Source organism: Diachasmimorpha longicaudata, chromosome 2 (assembly GCF_034640455.1).
Source record: "Diachasmimorpha longicaudata isolate KC_UGA_2023 chromosome 2, iyDiaLong2, whole genome shotgun sequence".
Classification (NCBI taxonomy): Eukaryota; Metazoa; Arthropoda; class Insecta; order Hymenoptera; family Braconidae; genus Diachasmimorpha; species Diachasmimorpha longicaudata.
Window position 1 is genome coordinate 3,393,735 of NC_087226.1, and position 27,720 is coordinate 3,421,454.

Below are 27,720 nucleotides of genomic sequence, written 5' to 3' on the forward strand. Positions count from 1 at the left end.
CCTATGGAAATATCTTCGGTAACTCCCGGATTTTCTGTCTGAAACACTTTTAATTACCTGATGAATTTTACAGTGGGCAATGCTTGGGGTTAGTTTGAATAATAGAGGGGATGTAACGCTGGGAGATTAATCTTCCCGATGATCTGTGCCAAGGGGATGAATATAGTGTATCTCACTGAGGAAATTAACGAGTATGAAGACACCGTATATCGAAAAGAGAAGAAAACCGTAGGATTTCCTTGCTCTGAAGCCAACTGTATTCAGGTAAATGAGAGAGCTGATCAGAGTACACAGAAGGAAGGCCAAGCATCCAGGCATCATATCACTGGTCCTGATTTTCGTACGATAATCGGATTTACCGAGGGTTGAAATCGTCCAGGTCAGACCGAGGCCAAGGAGTGTGTTGAATAGGGGTCCACCAAAGCAAGCGGAGTATCCCATTCGTGGAAAGCCACGACGTGCCACTGCCACATTCGCAATGAGATCTAGAAACAGATGGCTAAGATGATCATATCATTACACGGAGAAACATTATCCTTAATATTAAAAATTCCTTAATGTTTTGTGTCGCCGTTTTATTTTGCTAAGGAATTGGATGATATATCGTTTTCAAAGAAATTGAATATCATGATATATGATAATATAAATATACTCTAAATGTATCGTGTTTTAGAAATGGAATAGTTATAATGATTTAAACGTATAAATGTTATTTTATTTTCGAAAGTCACAACCGCTCTAGTTCGTTTCCTTAGAGGAACTAACTAAAAACACTCAAGGGCCACAATACCCTGGATCTAATGACTCTCATTAACAATTATCCCACTCATGCACCTCTGTTTAGACCCGAGCAAACAGAGCATACACATCATACCCCAAACTTCTCGGAATTTTCTCACATAAAAATGTTTTCCAATCTCAAGTGGAAACACGAGAATAAAAGAAATACAAATCGTACAAAGACCAATTCAATCCAACTGTGAATTAATTTTTGATAAACAGTTTAAAATGTAAACTCCAATATCGTGAAATTCAAATCAATTCAATCTACCTATCATATAGCATATATACAGGGTGTCCCAGAATTGAACGTCCAGACTTTAAACTTAAGTTGGGGGTGAAATTCTGGATCGAAAAGTCCTGAGCGACTTTTTGATCAGACGCACCCTCTTCAAGTTATTCAGGGTTGAAGTTGGACGAATCAGGGGAGGGGAATACCCGGTCGCACGACGGTGAGGAAAAGGTTCGAGTGTGGTGGTGTCCCCACCATACGGTACTACTCCCCTGCGGCGGCAGAAAGAGATGACTGGTGGCGGTGGGTAAGAGGGAGGGGAGGGAAATGAAAAAAATGAACACCCAAAAAAAAAAATCATCAGCGATTGATCATTTTTTTTCTCCTTCGCTGAAAGAAAAAATGAAAATCTCATACAGGGCCAATGGGGCTTTAAAAAATTAAATCGCCGGGTTTTTTTTCCAGCGCTGTAATTTTCAACGCGGTTTTTTTCTCCTTTTCGATTAGATTAAGAGATGTAATGGGCCTCAATCGATGGGGAATTTATTCCTCCATCGAATCCGGTTTCATCCCTTGGCATTAATTAGGGGAGGAGTAAATAATTTTTGCGTAGCGGGTGGGTGTTCATTTTTTTCATTTCACTCCCCTTCCTCTTATCCGCCGCCGCCAGTCATCTCTTTCTGCCGCCGCAGGGGAGTAGTACCGTATGGTGGGGACACCACCACACTCGCATGTTTTCCTCACCGTCGTGCGAGCGGTTATCCCACGCCCCTGATTCGTCCAACTTCAACCCTGAATAAGTTGAAGAGGGTGCGTTTGATCAAAAAGTCGCTCAGGACTTTTCGGTCGAGAATTTCACCCCCAACTTAAGTTTAAAGTCTGGACGTTCAATTCTGGGACACCCTGTATACTATACTATATATGATATGTATAAAATATGTGTTATACACTAAAATTATCATCCAATAAAATTTATTTCAATTATAACTAAAAAATTTGTAATTTAAAAAGTTAATTAAATACATATATGTATGTAGGATGACTGATTTTTTGTGTGAAATGAGAGATGGACAAATGTGGGTATGAGTGAGATGAAAGTATGTCGCCAGAATGTATAAACCTAGACTGTAATATTTCAACGATTTACAAAGATTTGAATGTTTATATGAATGTGTCGAATGCCTGTTGCGTGATAGAAGAAACAACCATTGTCAGATTGAGCGGAACAAGAGAAATGATTTTTGGGAATGAGTGCGACGTGTGTGGTATGTCTTTGTGTATTTATGTGTGTTGTATGAGTGGAATGAGTTTGAGAGAAACAGTATGACAGAGTGAGAAAAAGAAATATAATAAACAATTGTGTATGGATGGTGCGAGAGGACGAGGTATGGGTCAGTCTGAGGATGAAGTTTGAACAGTCAAGATCGTAGATCTTTATTTTACCCTATCTATTTTTTTCATTATCAATATATATTTTAAGTTAAATTAAAATTATTGCTGTCCCCTGTACCCTGATCCTACATATATGTAATACAATTTAATTGTACGCAGTGGGCACCACCAAAGGGGCTAGTCTGGTACACAAATAACTCCAAATCTGGCGACCAAGCGGGTGCAGGGATCAGGTCTAAAGGACATTTAATTGCAAGGTCCCCGCGGCTGGAACCGCACTCCAGACAGAACCTGCTGCCCTGAGGGCCTGTGGGAGGCGAAAAGGGCAAGAAAATATACATCTGCTCTGACAGCAAACACACGCTGAGGACACGGCTCAGATGTGAGAGTTGCTCGCGACTAGTGAATTAGCTTGAAGGAGCTGATAGAGAGGGTGGCTGTGCATAATCAGCTAGACGTGGACTGGATCCGAGGACACGCCGGCATTCTCAGCAATAATAAAGCCGATGAGCTGGTCAAGAGGGGTTGTCTAGAAGGTGCGCCTACCAGGGAAGGACCTAAGGTGGGCGTGCATGTAGACTTTGTAAAGAACATGTTCCGGCAAGGAGCGGAGGGGGACGTTGTGGAGAGATGGCGCTCTGCAGGGGGTGCAAGGCACACACTGGCCTTTTGACGTGAGCCTACGAAGAAGATGGGCGAGGAGCCGATGGGGCTGAGCAGAGTGAAGCACTGCTTGCTAGTGGCCTTATGATATCGGGCACTGGCCCCTAGTCTTTATCTGGTGACAATTGGTGGAGGGGGGGGGGATCACCCCACATGCACGAAATGCAAACTCGTGGTAGAGGATCCATACCACCTAAGTACTAGATTCAGAGCTCGGGACGATATCCGGTGGGATGTCTTCAGGACCACTTGCATCAAGGATATATATGTTGATGGGGACGGGATTGCAGGGCTCTACGAGGTTGCTCGGAGGGCCAACATAGTGGCAGCTATGGACTAGCCGGCTGTCAATGGCAGAGTGCAAAATGGCCGGAAGGCTCATTGCACTTCCGCACATTTGTGAGGAAAGCTATTTCACTGAAAGCCTAAAGCCTCAATTTAATTTCATAATTCAACTTCTAAAATTTCACTAAATTTTATTGAACGCCTATTTTAATGAGTAAAATATATATTTTATGATTTATTAATCTTTTTTTTGTTGTTGACTTTACAGAGAATATCGGTGAAAGGTCCCAAGTATTAGGTGTGTGAATAAGTCTTTCCCGTTTTTTGTAAGAGATGCCGCCACCAATACTGTGCGAGTATTCAATGGTTACATATGTCATAATCAAAGCTTGTTCATCTGTCAAAAATTCCACACTAACACATTAGTTGAAATTTTTTCGCATCATAAATTTTTGATATCGTGAAAATGTCGAAATTTGAGCCGAGTCGACGTCATTTGCGAGAAGTTTCACTTTATTGGTTCAATTTGAAGAAATCTGCTGCCGAGGCGCATCGATTGCTTCAGGAAGCTTATGGAGAAGGTTGTGTCGATGATTCAAGTGTTCGCGGATGGTTTCGACGCTTCAAAAGTGGTGATTTCGACGTGGAAGACAAGGCGCGTTCCGGGCGGCCGCAAATCTTTGAAGATCAAGAATTGGCGACTTTGCTTGATGAAGATTTGTGTCAAACGCAAGAAGACGATGGCCAATACTTTCAATAATTCATTTGTAACCATTTTTTCACAATAAAGGCTGAAAATTTGAAAAAAAACGGGAAAGACTTATTCACACTCCTAATAACTAAAATATCAATTCAGCTTAATATGTGAGAAAATTGTAATTTGCAATGCTGTTTGGCAGTAATACAAAGCTTGCATGATGTTTGTAAATTCAATAGAAATATTGAAAACTGGTGTTCGATGAGGGATCTGGTGTAGAGAGTATTTTTTAGGGATGGGCGACATAAAAGTGAATTACGGGAGAATGATGCGAAGGTCGAGAAATCACTGCACGTGCACATCGGTCAAATAAAGTTACTTGTTATTAAAATAAATGTCAAATCGCGCACTGCACAAATTACAACTAATGTCGCGATGAAAAAGAGCTGAGCAAACAACAATTGAGCGCATTAGAATTGTAAGGAGCGATGGTTGAAAATATTATAGAGAGCGAAGCAAAGAAAACGAGATATCAGCTAATTATATGAGATGCTATCGCACGAAGTTCCGGAAATGGACTGTTAACGGTCCCAACCCCAGCGATTGCAAATGCCCGAATTCTGGGGCACTAGATCTCCCTGCAACCTTCCAGAAAGATCGTTGGCCAGTCCAGGAGGTGGCACCTCAAATTAATTATCACCGATCTCCGGTGCTAAGTCACCTGTGCGCGCTTACCGATAACCCGCCTCAGCAATGCAACAGAGTGGGAGTCGGCGAGGACTTCGGTGCTCAACAGAACAACTGGAAAATGTGTTTTTTTAACCGAGACATGGATTCGTTGTTTTTGGATAGATAATTTCATTTAGGAAAAAATTTTTACTTATGTGTCTACAAACAATTTCATCCTCCTTTTTCTTTCACCACATATCATAAAATACGCACAAAAGGCGTGCGATTATACCTAGTTCAATCAAAATTACGCATCTTTTCCGTAACTTTAGAGCGAAATGCTATTATGGGAAATTTGACGAAACTTTTACGTAATTTTTCCTGAACGATTCGTAAGTCTCATGTGAATCGTCAATGAAAAATTCTGATACGATCACATAAAATTTCCCAGTCGATTCCATAATGGGGCAGTGAACCGAAAGTTCCATAGCCTTTACTGAATCTTTATTTCCGCGTAAAATATACCACCGATTAAAGATAAACATTTTATTCTTTATGATTGGATGCATGGGAATCAATTAAAAATTAATAATTATAATTATTATCACATATAATACCACAAGTGGTTCAAAATTATCGAATATTTCCCGATAGATTCGTTGCAAACAAATGAAGGAGTCAAGTTTTTCAGGCTAAAAAATCACGAGTGCGAAGCACGAGTGATTTTTCCTGAAAAACTTGACGACTTCATTTGTATGCAGGGAACCTAGAGGGCAATATTCTATAATTTTGAAGCTCGAGTGGTATTCAGGGGATTATTTTTCCTATCCAAATTTCGGCCAAGAGAATTGTGCCATGACATGAAAAGAGGTTTATTTGGTTAAGTGTCGTTTGTTTACCAAAATATTCAAAAAATTATCGCATATAATACCACAAGAGCTCCGAAATTATCGGATATTTCCCGATAGGTTCGTTGCAAACAAATGAACGTGTCAAGTTTTCCAGTTTAAAAATCACGAGCGCGAAGCGCGAGTGATTTTTCTGGAAAACTTGACGAGCTTATTTGTTTGTAGGGAACCTTGAGGGAAATATCAGATAATTTCGAAGTTCGAGTGGTATTCGGGGGATTATTTTTTGCATCCAAATCTTGGCCGATAGAATTGCACCATGAGACATAATTTTCAACGAATTGCCATTAATCTGTCAGATACAATTGAGGGTTACTTCAACATTTGTTTTTTTTTATATATATCAACATGCAAAATTTCCAGTGAAATTTCCAAGAATATCCGCTGAAATACCGTATTGACTATACAAAATAACGTCGAATGGTGCAATCCTATTGGCCAAGATTTGGATGGGAAAAATAATCGCTGATATTCGAGGTAGGCTATACAAAATATCAACAAATGGTGCAATTCTATTGGCTGAAATTTGGGTGGGAAAAATAATCATAAGTATTCTTACGTTTATGTTTTTTAAAATAGAGACGTCATCTTGAAATTTGGATGGGATTTTCCATTCATTACTACGACGGATAGTATTAAGAATGAGGCTAGTTGAAAGGATAGTTTCAGACATATTCAATTTTTAGTGTAAATTGATAATATGAAATACCTGAAAATTGACTTATTCCATTTTTACTGTGTGTTCAATTTTTTCTGTAGTAAGGGATCACTTACCGCCTACGCTGTTACCCCAAGCAAGTAATGTTATTCCCAACATGGCATCTGATATTCCACTGGCAAAACCGATGCACTGCAAAACCGCCATTACTTCATTGGCGATTACGTACACCACTAGCATAGCGCTGAGAAAACCCAGAAACGCGAATGCCTGCAATTTATCAATAGGGGGAGTAGATTCATTGGGAAATTGGAAAGTGGGTTTCAGAGGGATTATGCTATTTCAATGGAAGCATGCTAAATCGCATTTCGAATTCTATGAAGATTAAAGTTTCAGTGATTATCAAATGGTCATCCATTTCAATAATTTCACTCCTACAGAGCGATTTAAGGATAAATTCTGAATGAAGAAAGGATTGAGGGGAGACTGCTATGAATTTTTAATACATTAGAGTACGATTTATCATGCATTGGACATTGATATGTTTAAGAACGCATAGTAAATGAGAAAATGAATAGTTTATAGTGCGTTTAGTCGACATATGAAATCCACTTGTGTTGAAAAAATTTAATGTGACAAATTTAAAAAAATTGTACGCAATCATTTTTCTGGTCGTTTGATAATTATACTATCTATATGGAAAATGGCAGAAAGATTATTTGCATAATGTTTATCGATTATTATTTTACAATGTATTCCTCTTTTTGCAGACAGCCGTGATGTTTTTGTTGTATGAATTAGGTTTGACTGTTTTAATCAACTTAGAAGAACCTGTCAATTGCTTATGGGAATTCCAGTGTATTTTATATGAAGATATTCGTTTTTCCCCATATTAAAGAAGGATTGTTCTCAAAATTATTTACTTTCTTAGAGGTTTCATTTTCATTACGAAGGAATGAAAACCTTCACATAAATCTATCTTTACCTCACTTAGAATTGAATTCCAATAAGTAATTAAAAGCTACTCCTAATTTAATCGAAAAAGTGGAAATCGATTCATACAAGGAGAACAAACGATGAGTCCTTTCTACAAGTCAGCATTAAATTCGAGCAATGGATTTGAAATGACAAGAATAGGCGATGATCAACAATTCTTTAAAGTAGCCTCTTAATCATTCAAAGAAGAAAGTAGTAAGTGGGCACGATTGGCGAATTTATTCCCAGAATTCCCCCCCCCCCTCTCCCTCTTTTTTCCATACGTGTCCGACCAGGTTTTCCTTTTGTTGGCATGTCCTTTGAAGAGGACACCGACGCTCTAGACGGCCCCCTGGGGTCAGGGTCCCCAAAAAACTTTTTTTTGTTCGGTAGGAAGTAGGTGGTGAGGGTCACGCGGTTCAAAAAATAAATTCGCCAATCGTGCCCACTTAGTACTGAGCAATGTTCGACTGCTTTTACGTTTACTATGTTCAGGTAAGTCAACTAAATAGACTGATGTAAATTTGAAGTCTTCTTTTGGTACAAGACCACCGAATGAGTTAAATTGACTGAAAACCAGTGATGCACCGTCAGGTGCAACGCAAGTGCACCTGACGGTGCACTCCTGTTCTTCTTCTCCAGATTACAAATTGCGATCATAACAAGAGCAATATCGTAACTTGGTTTTTCTGTGATATTTTTATTTTATAATAAGATTAATTGTCAGCGCTAAAGCGCTAATTGTTCACAGACGCGAGCATTATTTCGGTTCAATTTATATTTGAGGGAAAAACATTGAGACGAAAATCGAAACAAATACAAAGCCACTTGTTCTGTTAATAATAAAGAATGGCTACTTACATCATGGTACTTGGGGGTATCTCTCCCAGTTATGATAAAAACAATAATTCCCAGAATTGTACCGAGAATGAAGAAAATCACCACAACTGGCACAGGTCCAAAACTGCTTCTCCAGACTGATGGTGAACGATGGGGTTTACATACAGGAGAAAATTGTTCAAAATGGTTGGTAAAATTTGAGTTTCGATAATTTGTAGGTATAATGAAACTTTACAGCTCCAATTTATCCATCGTTATGTGCTTTACCATTTAACTTAACTAGCACAGCAATTGGTGCTAGACAGAGTTGCACACAGTTTAGTAACTTTGACCATCCATGATTAATTGCTGTCTCATTAACCACAGGTACCAACAGCTGAAGGAGAAACATCGCTGGTGCACGTAATGCCAATAGAGCTCGAACTGGAATACTGGACTTGTGCCAATCGTGAAGATTCACGGGATTCAAGTCGTAGAAAAATTCATCGAGGACGCCCATCGATCCACGTGACTGGGATGAATCAGTGGAACTTGTACGATTATCGATTCCAATCGATTCGCCTCTGGCTCGAGCCCTCGTAATTTCAGCCGCTATAGCCACATCTGTTTACGAATTTATCAATATTTTTGTCACTGCAGCTGCGTTCATCCCGTGTTGAAAAGTGGCTTTTCGTTTATTTGTAAACGAAAAGTGGAAACTTATGAACGAAAAGACTTTTCCTTTACTAGTAAATGAAAAATGACACAGTTTGCCACTTCCTGAACGTAACATTACTAACAAAACGTATAGTTCAGATACATGTGCAACGGGGTGTTTTAACTCATGTGATTGGCAGCCCTCGACTTTGTCTCAAGCCACCAACTTGGCACTCGTTGCCACCTCCTCGCACTTGTATTGAAATATACTATTGGATACAGAGAGAAATATTTAATAAAAATTTTACGGAACTATTACGGAATTTTTCCACCGCGTTTTGTAATTTTTATCAAAAGTTTCTCTGAAAAATCGCGATACTGTCGTGTAAATGTTCTTAGCCACTTTTGTAGTTTATAAGTAAACTTAGGTTCCATAATTTTTACTGAACATTGCTCTCCATCTACTTTCGCATGGAGATGTTAAGAAAATTAAGGAAAAATTACGGAATTCACCGTTCACTGGGACTTTTGACGTAATAGTATCGTCATTTTTCACGAAGTATTCGTATGAAAATTTGACGCAGCGGTCTACGTGATAATTCCGTACAATTTTCTTCGATCGCACTTCACTCCTGAATTGCGGAAAAATGAGGAATTTTCAGTGAATAGTTCCATTCGTGCGATACATATTATTTGCTGAATCACCATGGATTAAAGAAATTAGAGGAAAATCGGGTGAGATCATTCCAAAATTCTATTGAATGTTCCACTTTTCGGCCGCTTCTGATGAATGAGTGATTGACGATATATTAGTTCTGATTCAAATAGTAGATTATAGCATGAGGACTGCAGGAAAAGACTTGGAAAATAGAATATCTAAATGAAAGTTTTCAGCTGAAAAAAATTATTTTTAAAAAAGAGAATTAGAATTAGAAAGAAGAAAAATCCGCTTTAAACCAGCCACGTTCCATTACTTTTTGGCTGACTTTAATGGAATGAGTGATGACCATAGTATTAGTTCTGACTGAAATAGTAGATTATGGCCTGAGGGCGATAGATAAAAGCTTGGAAAGTAATTCACATTTCCAACGATTTCTAATAAAAATTACCAAATTACAAAATCAGGATTATAATATTTCCAGTTGGAAGTAAAAATCCGTTCAAAACGTCGCGGTTTTTTAGATAAAATATCCAATAAAAAATAATCTAGATAACGTTCTCTCATCATTTACTCAAAAAAATTCGGAATTTTCCACTTTATCTGCTCGATTGATATAATTTCACAATCAATTTTGGGCTATGACTGACTGATAAATTATTTGCTCTTATCGAATTTGTAATTGCTTATCGGAATTTCAACGAAGAATATCTAATTTAAGAAGTTCATTAGTCATTGATATAGTATTGAGCCGTTAATAATAGAGCTCATGTGTCTATCGATATCTTTGATAGCTCATTCAGAATTTGAATACTTGGAATTCATCAGTAAATGTTCACCTAATTTTGCCTTGACGCTGAATGCGGTTGACCTCATTGGTAGATGTATTTCGGTGTCTGTTTCCTGATAGGCCAAAAATGTTTTCAACATCTCTGGATCTCGTAAGCCAGGAATTCTTGCTTGAACCAAACAATTCAAAACAAATAGTTAATCTCGGAAATGTTTTCCATTCATGTGGTCAATGCGGTAAGCGTCATTAATTATTCTTTCCGGCATTGTTGGCTAACTTTTTACCTTTTCGTTTTTCTTCGCGGTTGTCGTAGTACTGCATACCAACTACAGTTGCAATAAATAGTATATAAATGAAGATAAAACCTGGAATGGAATTTACGTTGTTAGTTGCTTTTCGACACCTTGATGCTGTCTAAAGCGAAAAATTCAAATTAAATAATGTAAAGGTTTTAATAGTTACATAATACGATGATTTTACTACATCAAAAATTTTGATTTAATTCATATGATGCGTTACAAACCCCGTTTTGAAGAATATCACGACGTTCATTTTCTGATGATGAAATAAAAAAATCGGAGTGAGGGACGGAAAGGGAGGTGGGGTGAAATATCGTCTGATTCATGCGTTAGGTGTTAGAAGCCGATATTTATTGTTTATTATATTATTAGTATTTATTATATTCTAAACAGTGCAATTCAAGAAACTGGATTTTTTAATGACTAGGGAATTTTTTAAATATAATTTATAAAAATCGTGAAGGTAATCATAGAGATAGTCGTTTTGTCATTGATAGAACAATTCAGTCTTACCAAATGTGGTTTCTTAACTATTATCTCGGTTCGATTGACCTGTCAATTCAATGTTGAATTTTTGATTGACCTGTCAATAGTACATTTAACATTTGAGCCTTGAATAACGGATCATTTTGCCCTCTACCCCGAAGACAAGATTCGCAAGTATGTGGGGGAGAGTCATATGATTTTCATGGAAAAGTATAGATGTTATGTTTCATGTCGTGGAACCTGAGAATCTATATTGTCGTGGGGCCCAGCGCCATGAAAACCGCATTTTCCAACTCCCTGCGTCACAAAAAAAAACTTAACTGCATCGACTTTCCAATGAATTGTGACATTTTCCCGTAAAATCGGAGTAACATTGAAAATGTTATAGACCTCTCCCTCGATGTGGACTGTAACGTTGCTCTCTTTGGAGTTACCGTGAAAATGGTCATAAAATTTAATTTTCCTTGAAGAGAAAACTTTTTTTTTGCACAAGAAAATAAAATGAATGATACGATGAAGACGTGTGGCCGTAGCTATATGAAAGTTGCTTTTTGTGTTCATAAATTTTTTCCTATTTGAATTTTTACCAACTGCATCAGCATTTGGTTCTGAGTAGCTTCGATTAAATTCATCTTCACATAAGCTGTAGCATGAATAATCAAACCATTCATAAATAAAATGATAAAGATATTGACCGGTTATTTGAGTGCTGACGGACAGAAATTTTAGGTAAATATTAGATTTCTACGGTGCAAAACGAGGGGCAAAGGTTAGTTTTTCATAAAAATTAGCCTCCCAACTCGAATTTCTCCAATAAAACTTGACTCAAAAAGTGGTGAATTGTCATTTTGTTCCCCGTTTGGCCCTCTAAAGGGCTAATTTTCTCAATAATGTCTTTACCCGTAGCGAAGTGGTGAAACGAAATCAGGTGTTTGGTGAACATCTCTGAATATACGAGAGATAGCACTATTTTTGTAATAACCTTGTTTGAAACGTGAATAATTAACGGCAGTCGGTACAAGATGACAGGCGACCAATGCCCAAAAATCGCGAGCGACACATCCGGTCAGTAGTTCAACGAGCTGACTCCCGAAGCTCAAATGAGTCAGTTGGTCTTCGTCAGTCTCAGAATGTGATAGTGTCAAATCAATTAATCTCTTAAGGGGTTATTCTCATGTGAGCACTTCAAAAAATCGATTTTTTTTTTCTTTTATATTTTGACAGTAAAACCTATTGAAAACATGCTGTGAAAAATTCAGACCGAAATTCATAGTATTTGATAAGTTACAGCTCATAGTCGCCGACGTGTCGTAAGCGATTGTCTACCAGGCTTTCAACTTTAAACGCGTTTTTCTCGAATCATCATTTTCTGAAACGGTCAAGGTCCTCCAAGAAAAAGTATTCAACCGATTGTTTTTAAATTTACATATGTTCTTCTACTCATTTATAGTTATCGTCCCTACCACAATTATTTATTTTCGACAATATCTTCATATTTTTTTTAAACGATTTGTAACGAAAAAGAACGAGATTTTCGTGATTTTTTTTTTGAAGTTCGATATTTTTTTTTGTTTTGAATGAAATCGATTATATTTGGTAGGGACGATAGCCACAGATCTACTGAATAATAATCCATTCGATTTTTTTAGCTCAGACAACATGAACAGCCGCTATCACCTTGACCAGTGAACTACCTTTTTTTGTTGGGGACTACTTTGACTTAGAAAAAATATATGTTAAAAATGTAAAAAACGAAAAAAAAAATTTTTTTCGTATATTTCAAAATACAAATAAAAATATATTGAAAAATCAACATGATTGAAGGTTGTTGTCGCATAAAAAAAAAATTCCGAAAAAGTGGTAAAATATAGGCGTTCACATGAGAATAACCCCTTAAATCGAGTACATCACGAAATTCCAGTACATCTCCGTAGTTTTGTATAAGAACGATATTTCCTTATACGACTTTAAAATCAACATTCAAAGTTAACTAGTTATAGTTATTAGACTTTGGTGGCACGTGGCCTCCAATACGATCTTATAATAAAAGCTTTTCAACCAGTGACTCGAGTAATCTAATACGAGACCGAATGCGCGCTTCGCGCGCTCTATTTTGGTTTCCCGCCTCAAACACATTGACCAATTAGGAGAAAGTCTTACACATGAAGTTAGTCGATGACTTCTGTGGTTAATTTAATTTAATTTCGGTGCTTGTGCTTTCATAGACTGATGAAGGGCGATCACACCGTAAAAGAACGAATGTGAAAGTCGTTGGTATAAATATGATGAGAGAGGTAACTTGATTCACAATGGATGCTTTTAGGAACATGAACGTTTTCGCCTTTTCGACTAACGCTAAACTTCATTCATTTAATCGGCCAATGGGAAAGACCTTACGCGATTTTGACTCGGACGAACTTCATTTATGTGCTTCTGCTTTTATAAATAGGATTTCACACCGGCTAGAGTCGATTTCCATCCTCCTCCTTCACTAGATTTTTCCATCCCACATCCACCCTCAACTTAGCAACTCCTCAAACAACCCTTTTTTTGTGGGTCACGTGGAATACTACAATAATTGTCATGACAAAAATTGAGCTATCTCTCCCGGATTCGGAGATATTACCCTAAAACTCAACTTAGGGATGAGTTCACTTACCTCGTTTTATCACTTCGCTACTAATTGGATATATATATAAGTATGACTCGACAACTCGAACTACTGTCCGTTGGTTCAGATATTTATCCCGATTTTCAGCCACATTAAAGTATTCGAAAGTAAATTTTTACTAAAAAATGAACGAATGAGGACATCTCTGAACTTTTCAATGGGGAGGTATTCATATTTGATTGGTTTCACATAAGCAACATTAAGATGAGCATTAAAAAAACCCCGACCGACAGTTTTTGAGATAACGAAGAACGAATTTTCACTTATGAAGTGGAATACTCCAAAAACTACTCATCCGATTTCCTTCGTATCTAATACCAGACTTTGTGGCTATTGTGAAACCTAAAAGCGTACAGAATATCGTATTTTTATCTCGATTATTTTTCGAGTTATGACCCTCACAAGTAATTTTTGAGGAAAGAAATGGAAAAACGTGAATAACAATAGAATAAAACAAAAAAATTATGGCAGGTGAAATGTTCTTCCCTCGACTCAGTTGTATATTATTAAAAACATTATGGCATTAGTCGAAGGATTAAGAAGATATCGGCGATAAAAGATTTTTGAGAAATCGCGATATCTGCGGAACCGATAAACAAATAAGCCTGAATTTATTCTCAAAATTTCAGTAATAAAAGCACTAATTGCCAGCCCAAATTTCCGCGTCGTTGCGTCCACCATTCTCGTAATAATACCAGTTCTAGGCAAATGACCACAAGCGTGCACACATCCGGTCAGAACTGTCCATTTTTCCAGCAAAATTTTTGTCTAAAATCATATCCAGAATAATCGCGGTTCCCTTCCTACCTAATCCTAAATCCTATATGAGAATTTCCGATGACTTCACAAGATATAGAACACTATATAAATTTCCCATCTTAGGTGTTATATTGCGTTGCAACATATTCGTAGAAATGTGCATTCAATATTTTAACCATTTCGTCGTGATTGAACCCTTTGGCTCGGCACAGATAGTCACGTTCGGGGGAATTTCGATAAAGATCTTTTTTTTGAAAGGGAAATTCTTGACTGGAGAAATTCTCCGTTTTTTTTACTCTTTTCCCCGGATGCATCTTTTCAGCCCGAACGAGCGATCAACACGTGTGCACCACTCTCCCTCCACGCGCACCTAGGCGTTTTCTCTTTTTTTTTTATCCATAGGCACTTACCCTCGATACCCCGCCTAGTAGATGATAATTGGGGAATTGCTTTTCCCTCCTCTCCCATTTTTCTGAGAGAAACAGGGAAGCTACCTTCTCCCAAAAATCTTAGAGTTTAGTCCACACCCACGAGTCCTAGCAAGTCCTAGCCAAGGTGTCAAGTCAATCAAATATACTAGTGATTAGTGTATATTAGAATAAGTGCTTGGTTTATGAAACAGTGGTTAAAGTGGCTCAACGCATTATTCATTCAAAGAAAAACCTGCATGTATCTTTATCGCCAAAACCCCCAAACTAGCCAAGTGATAACACGATAGTTTGGTAGTTCTCGTGTCCTTGTAGTGAGACTATAAAAGGTTATATCGGTCCTTACAATCCCGATGAGTTCCAGCATAACTACGCTACAGAACGAGACATGTTACATACAAATAATCTTTAACGCCATCATTTTTGGACAGTCGAGGCCTTTGATAAAAACAACCTTGCCAGGTTATAGTTTTCGGAAAGTGCGAAACCGCGCCAGGGCCTCCTCGGTCTTGGAACAATCCAGATCTGCCAGTAAGCTGGAGGACTTTCGCTACAATGCCATCACTTCTTTCAAAGTGCCGACATTGCACCCACGGGGAACCTCGGGGAGGTAGTCCCTGGCATATGCCCAGACATGTAGGACCTCAAGCATTACTGCCCCTCAATGGTCCATCTTCTAAATCCACAAAAGATGCCGTTACAATCAGAAGAACATCTGATGGAATTTAGAACTCGACGAGGTACCGACTTCCATGGTTTAGTTTCCATTTTTATTTTTGGTTCATATCTTCGAGTCCCAATGCTCTACATAATGAAACACACATAAAGAATATTTGTGGAGTTTGAGCTTTTTGGGTAGAGTGCCATTTTGAATGGTTTGGCCACCATGCGCCACCAGGAACACAGACCGCGCACTTGGCATTGTCATATTTCAAGTACTTCTGTACAACCTCAGGTGGGGTCCAGCTAGTAGTGGTTGAACCATCTTGAGGTTTTGGTCCCCAGTGAGGCGCACACGAAGTATAATCGTATTTCAAATGTGTTCGAGCCTGTCAGGAGGTTCCCAGTTGATGTAGGTTGGAAATTCCAAGCCTATCAACTGGGATGTAGGTTTGCAATTTCCTAAGTTGCCTAATTCACCCACGTTCCCTATTCCTATTTATAAAAGAATAAGCACATAAACTAAGCTATCCACGTAAGACATTTGTTAATTTCCTGTTTAAGACTTTTTCCTCATTGTCAATGCTTTCGAGGCGGGAAATTCAAATGCGGCGCGTTCGGTCTCGTTTGTGAAAACAGAAGCACATAAATTAACTCAAATACGTAAGCCGTTTACGAAGTTCACGCTCAAGACTTTTTCCTTGTGGGCCAATGTAATCGCCATATATTCACATTCGAGGCGGGAAATATAAATAGGGCGCGCGCATTCCATCTCCTTTACAATTAATCAACTCAACTGAGTCCTTCCCAAAGATGCACCGTCTCATCCTTCGTGATAAACGAGATCCAGCAAACCGCAAAAATGTAAAAAAGACAATCCCTGATGAATGGTTTCGGTGAAATTGTAAATGGAGCAACGATAGCCACAGAACCAGCAATAACAGCTGTGACGAAAATTCCAGCGCCAATTAACTCAGTGAATATGATCACCATCTCTTTATCACCAGCAACCAATGATGTAAATATATCCGGCGCTCCATTTCCAAATGCCAAAATTGTAACACCCGCTATGTTCTCCGATAGATGTAGAACATTTGCTATCACCGAGAGTGATGGGCAAAAGCTGTCAAAAATAAAATGATATAAATCCTTGTTTGATAAATATGAATGGCATGAAAATTGTAAAATCTTGTCACTCTCTCAAAGTACATGAAAATTTTATGAACTATTTGTGGGAGATAGTGTCTATGAAAATAAACAACTTGGTTATAGTCTTGTTTTCATCTTTTTACGAGGAGCTGTGAAAAATTGCATGAGATATTTATCCAGGTGAAATGTTCGAGTCTCCGAGAGGTATTTGCCCAGTTATCACGGTAGCTCGAGCAATTCTTTATGAGCCTGTTACATCATAGTTAAGGATATCCAAGTATTACAAAAAAAATTTGTTTCGCAACACCCCTCTCAACACTTAAGGAGAGGAGGGGGTCAAACTTTTATTTTGAGTGCAATTGCAGCCCAAGATTCCGGACATCTTATTCAGAAAAAAAAATCCGAAGAAGAAATTATAAGACACAAATCGTATAAGAGGAGCGCCCTCGCATCTTCAATCTCATTTTGGGTAGTGTTAGAACGTTTGTAGACATATATAACCTTACACAAGTTTGTTCATTATGCCTTCAAGATATTTTACAAATATTTCAAATGTAAGTTTCCGGATGAATAAGTGGAAAAAATTTAATTGAAAATTCTTCGATTTGTCCTTCGGTGGACATGTTGCATGATTTGAATGCGACGGCTCCAATGATTTGGCAACATATTCCCTCACACTACGCCACGTGTTTTCAATATGAACGTCAGTTTGTCGGGTGGAATATTTCAAATATTTAACTGAACAATTGATTTATAAACAATAACAAATAGCCATTTTACGAATTTTGGTGATGCCTATCAGCTCTCAACCCCAATCCTTTTGAGATTACCCAGCTAGCCAAAATCCGACTTGCTGCCTTGTCACTGTCGACAAAAATTGCTGACCCACTGTCCTGGCACTGTCGACAGTGGCAAAGTAGAAAGATGGACAGTACATCGACAGTAGTAAGCGGATTAATTTCGAGGGTCGTTTTTTTATGGGGCCCCATAAAGAAGGGGTGGTAGACCCTTTTTTGAGAGATCCACGGTAGATGACACTACCGTGAATTTCGATGGACCAGTAGATGACAGTAGGTTGGGGGATGGTGGGGAAAAAATCGGGGTCCGTTTTTCATTTAGCAAAATTCTTACAAAAGTTATGAAAGAGGGCTGCTAAATGAGTTAGATGAATAGAAAAAGAAAAACAGTATGACGAGGGAAGAACAATGGATGAGGAATCATTGGAAAAATCGCCAACACCCCTGCGTCCATCCGTTTACTCAAGCAGCCCGCCTGCAACTAACGCTCTGGTGTATCGACCGCCGGCGACCAGAACGTGGAGATTCGAAAAATTGACTCTACGTCATCTACTGGAAGGTTTTCAGAGCAAAAGGTCATAAAGCAATAGTAGTAAAAGGCTTATGAGGGGCCTAAGGATGGACCCTTTGACAACGATACTTTTTTTTATTCTTCCTCATAATCACCCAACGACAGCGCTGGATAGCTGGGTATTTTTCCACTAGCACTTTTAGAAAATTTTTCTGCGATCCAGTTCTCGCCAAACGCCCGTTTCATTTCCGTTCACTTGACGTAAGTCATGAAGCTGCATGACATTCATCAAATTCGCATCTCACAAAAATGGTAAATGAGGTTATGATAGACTCATAACACACCGTCAACCATATCAACAACACGCAGCGTTGCCGCCTATTTATCATACGACACAATGACCAGAGTCAAGTCAAAAAATGAATCAAAATATTTTCTAAAGATTTTTCAGAATTTTTCTTATTCGTTATAGAAAAATCAACATTAATGAATAATGATGACTGCACGGTTTATTGAAGATGCGAAGCAACAAAGAGAAGGTCATTTGATGGAACTACTTGGATGTCCTTAAAGCACACAAAAAACAAAGAAGAAAATGGAATATAATTTTTAAAATTGACGTAAGTTTTACATACAAATTGTCAGCGACTGTTCCAAGTATGATAAATAGATAAAGCAGCCACAGGAGGAATATAACAATTCCAAGGGCAAATAATGGTGGATATACCGTAGAAAATGTGCAAAAGAGTAGTATTGGATAGGGAATCACAGAATCTGATGCACAATCGGGACTTCCCTTGACCCATTCACATCTATCAGCAGGAGCGATTTGCCACACATAGGAACAATCGTCCTGTTTTTCAAGAGAAAAGAGGATTGAGGTTAAATGTCGATTCACTCTGATCTTGATCGATTGTGGGAATGAAATCTTCTTGGCTTTTTTTCCCTCGTAAAATATCATTACTCACCTCGCGTATTTGTAGACCACCGTATCTTGGATCACCTTCCATCGGCCAATTCATCTTAACCTGATCTAGTTGCTACTGACGATGAGTTTGGAAACTGGCGCGTGATTACTTTACAGCGTGAAGTAGCGGTTCATTCGATGGGAACTTGTCTCCTCAATTGTTTCCTTATTACAGTTATGTAAATAAATAGAGAAACAAAGATCACATAGCAAAATGGTATGGAAGTCGTTTAATGTATTGTCCCAAAATTAAAGCGGTATTCTGGTCTAGAAATTCGAAAAAATCGATTTTTTTTTGCATATTTTCAAAATTTAAACCTTTAAGAATATGCCCTTCAAAGGTATTCCCAAAATTCTAATTATTTTCTCTAAAGTAAGTATCAAATATTATTATCCGAGTTAATCTACTGGAATTGTTTCTCAAACTTCAACCCTTGGCCAAAAAAGTGCCGAGGGTCAGAATTATAAAGTACATGATAACCATTATGGTTTCATTATAAGATGGATCATATACTTTTCTTGTAACAGTCGGAGATAATGTTTTTATGGTATGAATTAAGTTCGACTGTTTCGATTGGAAGAACCTTTTCAGTACTTATGGGACTTCAATTCCAATTTATATAAGATATTCGTTTTTTTCTTAAATTAAAGAAGGATTCTTTCCAGAATCATTTACTTGCTTGGGGGCTTCAGTTTAATTATGAAGGAATAGAAATCTTCACATAAATCTAACTCTACCTAAATTAGAATTGAATTGCAATTAGGAATTAAAAGCTATTGCTAATTTAATTGAAAAAGTGGTCATAGATTCATGCAAGAAGAACAACAGCTCTCATGTCAAAAAGATGATTCCTTTATACAAGTCAGCATTAAATTCGAATAATGGATTCGAAATGATGAGACGATGTGATGGTAAAGAATCCTTCAAAATGGTCTATTAATGACTCCAAGAAAACTGTTTGACTGCTCGTGCATTTAGAATCTTCACGTAAGTCAACTAATTATACTGATGTGAATTTAAAGTTTTCATTTAATACCAGATCACTGAGGGAGTTACATTTACTTAAAATCAGTGGTGCGCAATCAGGTACAACTCAAGTGCATTCTTCTTTCTCATATTACAAATTACGATCCCATAAAAAAAAATATCATAATTCACAGTCCGTCATATAATTCATATTACGATATTGCAGCGGTGCAGTAGCACTCATTATTCATAAATGCAAGCGTTATCGTGGCTCAATTAATAGTTGAGTGAAAATCATAAAAATGAAAATCGAAACTAATCCCAAGCCCCTCGCTCTTTTAATAATAATAGATCAATTGTTTCTCTTCTCTCCCAAAAATATACCTATTAATTACAGTGCAATATGACAATCTAAAATACCCCTTTTGGGTGAATGGCAACTCTATTAATGATGACCATTTCTCATATATGGTCGTATCTTCAATTATCCCTTACCATCTGTTTATTAGTTTGGTAAGAAAAATTGTTCTCACCCAAACTGTTTGAAAGTCTAGAGCGGAAGCTCAATAGAAAAATTACACCAAATCACTTCACTCAGAAATTAATATATTTCCCCATTTTATATATATTTGCTGAATTTTTGAATAATATAATATAAATTAAGAATAAATTGTGAATGGAGTTGAAATTACGGAAATTATATATTTGAGTAGGACCGACGCGATGTGACTATTCGACTATACGTAAATACACGGAAAAGGAGTCAGTACTCTGTGTTGTCAAGTAAAAGATGAATGTTGCAAAATGAGGAGAAAAATGTTAAGTTATATATTCAAAGTACGCATGGACTGTGCAGAAACATTTTTAGAATCTCAATTGGTCAAAAAAAAAGTGCAAGAACATTTTCATTGGTTTATCTATGGGCGATCAAGGGAGGGTGGAAGAAAAAAGGCGTCGTAAGTTTGAGACATATGTGGGTCCGAACTATCCGAGTAACCGTAATCAAGTAATAAATGATTCGAGCTCTGAAGCAGTTAAATATTTTTTCTGAGATTTTGAAAGAAGAGGACAGTTGATGATGGGAATAAGGGTGTTAAATAATTAAATATTTATCTCGGATTCTTAGAAAAGCACAATAAATGAGCGGGAATAATGAAATATTATCCCGGATCTGAAGAACTAGAATACGAACGAAAAGGAAAAGATTTTTGAATTTTGAGAAATATCCCAAAGATTAAAATTTTTTACCATAATAAAACTTTTGTTTTTAACTGACGAAATATTTGAAAGTCTAGCCTTTACAACAGCAATGTTACAATATTTTAAACGATTAAAATTTTCGAGACGAGGAGTAATAAACCAATTTCAAGTACCGTTTATAAAAATTTGATTTTTTTTTGTAATTTTAAATTACCCCGACACGTTGAACGATGCGGTGACGGAACACCATCAGATTTGTATATGGTCGCCATTCAGAGTATTGGATTATAGGATTGAAATAAACAACACTTCAGTTTGTATTTTATTCACTAGTCATTTATTCTCAATTCGTGACTCTACTTTCGTCAGGAGGTATGTTACTCAACAGATTCTCAAGAGAGACTAAACTCAAAGATAGTAGACCCTTATTTTGTGCCTTTTGAACCAGACTATTTCCATCGCCAAAAAGTTTTTATTTCTAATCCCATGACCACTTCTGGTCGTCCAATGTTACTAAAAAAAGTGGCTACGAAAACTTTTCCTCCTTTTTATATGTTCGGGGCCCTACCGCAATAAAACTCTAGAACATATTTCCAGAGGAGAAAGAGTGAATTTTATAATTGAGGAAATCCCCAAAAATTCAACACAGGGACATTGAAATGAATGATTCCCCACAGAATGGAACGACGTGACACCTCAAATTTTCCCCAATCACCGCAATACTCGACTTTGGCATCGCTTCTGCTCTGAAGTGCTTCCAAAGTTGTGTCTCTCGAGACTATACATATTCAAGACAGTAGTTTATCCCTTGCCCTCACCATTGCGGTCCTTGCTGTCCAGGAAGGTGAGACTGAACAGAACACTTGTCCACTCTCGTCCGCAAAGCAAACGAGAGGCTCATTAGTGCTCAAGTGTCTGGCGCTCACCCATTCCTCTGACTCTACCACTTGCTGAAGAAAAAGCACTAGTATGTAACTTGAAAATGACCGAGAGGCTGCTTCGACCCGCCCCTTCCCCCGTATAATAACGAACTAAGCTAATTAGATAAATTAATATTCTCGAGGGATTAGTAATATTCACCTGTCGATAAAATCATCCTCAACATACGAGAAAAGTCCATTGCTTGAAAACGTTGAAGAGGATAACTTGATATTCCATTTTGCGGGTGAATCCCCAATATTTTAGGGGTTATTATGATTTTTTTTTCTATTTCAACCAATTCGATTGGTAGAATGCTTCCGAATGGATTCCCACCGATTCGAGTTCAAAACTGAAAAAATAGACATTCGCGATGTGAGTAGTTGGTGGTACTGACATTCGCCAGGGGGTTTGGAAAGATATATTTACCCTATTAGTAACATGAACTTCAACAAAATAAATTTTGTAACAACCACCGAACGGGTAGCGCCCAACGCGATCGGATACACGGAGATGAAAATTCTTTAAAAATTACGTGCCTGTTTTGTTTTATATTCCATCGAATACCACATTCAATTTTGAATTTCCTAGAGCTGTAAATTCTAGGAATCTGTCCACCACAGAATGATATTACGAATATATACTACACGCCCAGGTTTTTCTTGTGTAGTTGTTTTAATGTTCTTTTGAGGAGAATGGGAATTTATTTGGATGATGCACAACACTTTTAATTCACAATTTCACATATATTTTACGAAAAGATGGGTGAACCATAACACTGATATCGAAAGAAGGGAAGGGTCTCCGTCGAGATATTCCTACAATGTTTGTTTGTAAAAAGATTTGTTTATTTACCCAACATATCGAATAAAATACATGAAGATAAACAAATATAATAAAAAAACTTCTTATATCTATGTTTTTTTTCCTTTTCCTGCGAATCTGTGTGGATTACAGAGTTGCTGCAGCTGAATGTTTCTGTTTGTGTTATCTATGGCTATTCTAGGGTTTATTAAATCGTAATTTATGTTAAGTGATTTATACATTTTCTAGGTGAGTTGTGGAATGATAAAAAAAATAGGTTTTGATAAAAAAAAAGGTCATTCTTCGCGGCATATTCCTACAATAATGGTCGCGACAATACCGACGATGAAAAATTATAGAAGTGGGAAAATGAACTTGAAATGTTTCAGGGTCGAGAAAAACAATAATCACTCTAATAATGAATGTTGTACAAAGCCGAAAAATGATGATTGCAGTAGACAATATAATATATGGGGAAAAAATTTATAAAATAATTACACGCACAGAGTTTATGGTAAATAAAGGAATTAGAACGGTTCTTTATAGGTACGAAAAATTGAGAGTTATTTTAACAAAACGATGAAAATTCTTAAAGAAAAAAGTACTGAAAGATAATATGAGCAATATTCCAAAAACATTCGAAAGAATTCTATAGTTTTATTAGACTCTAAGGAATGCACTTGAAAATTTCAAGTTTTTTATGGATTTATTGGGGAATTGCTCAAGGTAGAAATTTAAATTCTACTAAAGACAACGGGAATGGGAAATACCAAATAAAAAATTTATTTCGCGTGTATGACACGCAACAGTTCCATAATCTGCCAATCAAAACAGTATTTGGTAAAAATTACGGAATAGTTATGGACTTTTTCAGTGAACTTTCAGGAAAAAATCCAAAACGTTCAAGAAAAGGTAGCGAACATTCAGTGAAGAAATGCGTAACTGTTCCGTAATTTTTATTGAATACTGTTTTGAACATCAGATTATGGAATAGACATTTAATTTTTATGAATTTTTCACTCCGTGTACTTTCATAACATAAAACCTATGATCATATCGAATTTGAACTTGCCATGCCAATTTTTCATCAAAGTATTGAGTATATAGGGTGTCCCAGAATTGCACGTCCAGACTTTAAACTTAAGTTGGGGGTGAAATTCTGGATCGAAAAGTCCTGAGCGACTTTTTGATCAGACGCTCCCTCTTCAACTTATTCAGGGTTGAAGTTGGACGAATCAGGGGCGTGGAATACCCGGTCGCACGACGGTGAGGAAAACGTTCGAGTGTGGTGGTGTCCCCACCATACCGTACTACTCCCCTGCAGCGGCAGAAAGAGATGACAGGCGGCGGCGGGTAAGAGGAAGGGGAGGGAAATGAAAAAAATGAACACCCGCCCGCTACATAAAAATTATTTACTCTTCCCCTAATTAATGCCAAGGGATGAAACCAAGGGCATTCGATGGAGGAATAAATTCCCCATCGATTGAGGCCCATTAAATCTCTTAATCTAATCGAAAAGGAGAAAAAAATAGCGTTGAAAATTACAGCGCTGGAAAAAAAAACCCGGCGATTTAATTTTCTAAAGCCCCATTGGCCCTGTATGAGATTTTCATTTTTTCTTTAAGCGAAGGAGAAAAAAAATGATCAATCACTGATGATTTTTTTTTTTGGGTGTTCATTTTTTTCATTTCCCTCCCCTTCCTCTTACCCGCTGCCGCCAGTCATCTCTTTCTGCCACCGCAGGGGAGTAGTACCGTATGGTGGGGACACCACCACACTCGAACGTTTTCCTCACCGTCGTGCGACCGGGTATTCCACGCCCCTGATTCGTCCAACTTCAACCCTGAATAAGTTGAAGACGGTGCGTCTAATCAAAAAGTCGCTCAGGACTTTTCGATCCAGAATTTCACCCCCAACTTAAGTTTAAAGTCTGGACGTGCAATTCTGGGACACCTTGTATAATATTGTAAATATAAAGAAATGGAAGTATAGGATTATGTTGCGTTTTTTCCCAGCGGATATTTTTATTTTTATAGCTTTGTATGGTCCACTGAGGTGAGTATTTTGAAAAAAAGTTGAAATCTGTTAAGTGGTTCATGAGATATTCAAGAAAATACATTGACCTAAAAGGTGTGATATCTGTGGAACCGCCTGGCCGATTATGTCCATCCAAAATACCAGCTTTTTATGTTATGCGAGCTACACGTATGCAAAATCTCAATTAGCTGTCTATTTTTTATTAATTTCAGAGGTTCACAACGTTTATGATGATAGCACCCTAAAGACGGTGATATCGCGAAATTTTACCCGAAAAAATTTTGATATTCCGATCGATATAGATAAGACCCACTGAGACGAGTATTTCGAAAAAAAATTGCAACGCTTGCAGCAGTTGTTGAAATAGTGAGGAACAACTAAATTTATAAAGGTTACTATAACGAACTACTGAACCGATCGAGCTGAGACGACGCATCAAAGTAAAAATTAATCACTGTTATCATATGTTGAAAACTCAAATTTTTAGATATAAGTTTTTCCGTATTTTTTTACAATTTTCTCAATATTTATGTACAAAATTGCGAAGTTCTTAGCCAATACACACAGACATGATTTTAACACATAGTTTTTTCGCGGTTCATAACATTTCAGATAATTTGCAATGGAAATAAGAAAATCGAAAAATTTCCCAAATACAAGGCAAGCAACACATGTATTTTGTATTCAAACACTTGTATTAAATTTGTTTTTCCTGAAAATGGAAGACAATGTCATCTTGAAGATAACGTAGGAGAGTTTACTCCAAGGGCTGTCGGTAATAAAGTGGGGGAAGGTGCCAGGCAATGAAAAAGTAATAGAACAGGAAATGCGAGTGTAACGAATGCGGCTATACCGAGACCTGCAACGGACCCTAAAATACAGTACTTTCCTGTTTTTCTTCGTACTTATTCACCGAATTATATTTCACCTTCATAAATTAGTATATACCCCCAACCACAGTCATTACATCCTAAAGACACACAATGCAAGAATATGCGGAAGCTAGGTTTCTCTAAAGCGAGTCTGTAATTAATATAAGTTGGTCGTAAAGGCTATTGTATTCCACAGTAAGGAACCCTTTTGCATCGCAAATGGAAATTTCTTTTGACTAACCAAACACATTGTTGTATTTTCTACTTCAAGATGAAAATCTTCATTTAATTCGGGAACGCGAAACGATTCTCACGTCTACTTTCAAAACAAATGGGAATTTCATGATCCATGTGCATTAAGAAGAGAAAATTTGACAAATGAAAAATATTCATTTGAGGAAATCAATTTATTAAATTGGTGAGTGATTGTGGAAGTTGAGGAGCGTCATCAGGGAAAAAGAGAAAAATTATATGTCCTCTGGTTTGTTTCCTCGGTCACTTGAAATTACAGAGAAAAAGTTGTGTACTAATTTAGGGAGATTTTTATTAAAAAATAGGGATTATGCAGGTGTCAAATTGATTACACCTCTAAATATTACTCGATAAAATATTGCGGGAAATATTAGGATATAAAAATATTGCAATACAGAATATTGCAATATTTTCACTTTCAACACCAAAGATCCGCGCATTTTTAAAGCAAATGATATGAGAGGTCTTTCTCTACGGCCCTCGTCGAATCATGAACAAATGTTAGAGAGAAATATTGGGAGCCGCTCCACGCAAAGATTCCATAATATCCGAGTTTTACACTTACACATATAAAATAGAAAATGTTATGCACTGAGAGAAAAATATAATTTTGCCAATAAAAATAGCTTCAGACAAGAATTGAAAGCGCATTTTCCAAGGGAAATTTCAGGTATTTGTTTTTGTCCAAAACAAATATTGTTGGGAGAATTATATTTTTCTCTCAATGTACAGCATTCCACATGTTATAACGTCATAGAAAATTCTTGGATAGGATGTTTGAATTAGGTAAAAAGCGAACCCGGATTATCCTCCATATAATTTTACAAGAAAAAGTTGACTGAAAAACAAACGGATAGTTCCGATCGGAATTCGAAGTCGGGACCTTCCGATTATACATCGGATAAATCGGGTCATCGGCCTGATATGACCAGTTTATATTTACTCACTGACAATACATCTCAATAATCTTTTGTAAATAATATTATGTCTTCATACAATTTTACTCAATAATATCATCTTACAAATGATATTTATGAGAATAACATTATTGCTTATACTAAATACTGCTATATTATTGTAGCTTCATAATAATTATGATAATATTCTGGCGATAAATACTACATTCTGTAATATTTAGGGATTTCGTCATTGAGACTGGCATTTTGACTGAATAAAGTCCACATCGACGGCCGGAAGGCCCAAATCGGGATTAATCCTCAAGTCGCGGGCTTATTTTCCTTGTCAGAATAACCGAGGACACAAGAACGGGATCACGAGTGAGATAAACTTCGTAAATCTCAAAGGGAGTCAACGAGTGACATCTCATTTCCAAGATTTTGTCATTCTTTTAAAGTAGGTTGAATAAAAACTTAGTAGCTTCAATTTGAATTCACATAGCAATGATAATTTGAGAAATAAAAATCATAAAAAAACTACACGAAATGTGAAAAAGTCATAACTCTTGCAATTATTAATGTTTTTGAATTTTTTTCTTTCAAAATCTTCCCCTAATGTCCAACTTACCAGAAAAGAATGAAACTGCTCATAAACAGATGTTCAATTTAGAGGGAAAAACCGATTCACAAATATATCAACATTCGACATAAATATGATTCAGTGATTTGTGACTAAATTCTTCGGATTCATTTACTAATATGAATAAACAAAGTAGAAATTTACATATATCACGAAAGAGTTGACTGCATCCGGCTTGGATGATACGTCCAATGAATTGGCTGTCTGATAGGGAGAGATAATAG

At 37.1% G+C, this 27,720-nt stretch overlaps 1 protein-coding gene across 1 annotated transcript; it reads right to left on the reverse strand.

Moving 5' to 3' along the window:
* Positions 1 to 126: 126 nt before the first annotated feature.
* On the reverse strand, positions 127 to 27,587 carry LOC135172993 (mitochondrial sodium/calcium exchanger protein-like). The gene is made up of 10 exons (XM_064139567.1): positions 27,485 to 27,587; positions 18,912 to 19,075; positions 18,579 to 18,796; positions 16,284 to 16,609; positions 10,468 to 10,548; positions 10,233 to 10,352; positions 8,367 to 8,702; positions 8,121 to 8,236; positions 6,401 to 6,554; positions 127 to 485 (listed from the first exon to the last, which is right to left on the reverse strand). The coding sequence occupies exons 2-10, from the start codon at positions 18,963 to 18,965 to the stop codon at positions 127 to 129; spliced, it is 1,764 nt and encodes a 587-aa protein (XP_063995637.1). The 5' UTR covers positions 18,966 to 19,075; positions 27,485 to 27,587.
* Between the last annotated feature and the right edge of the window lie 133 nt (positions 27,588 to 27,720).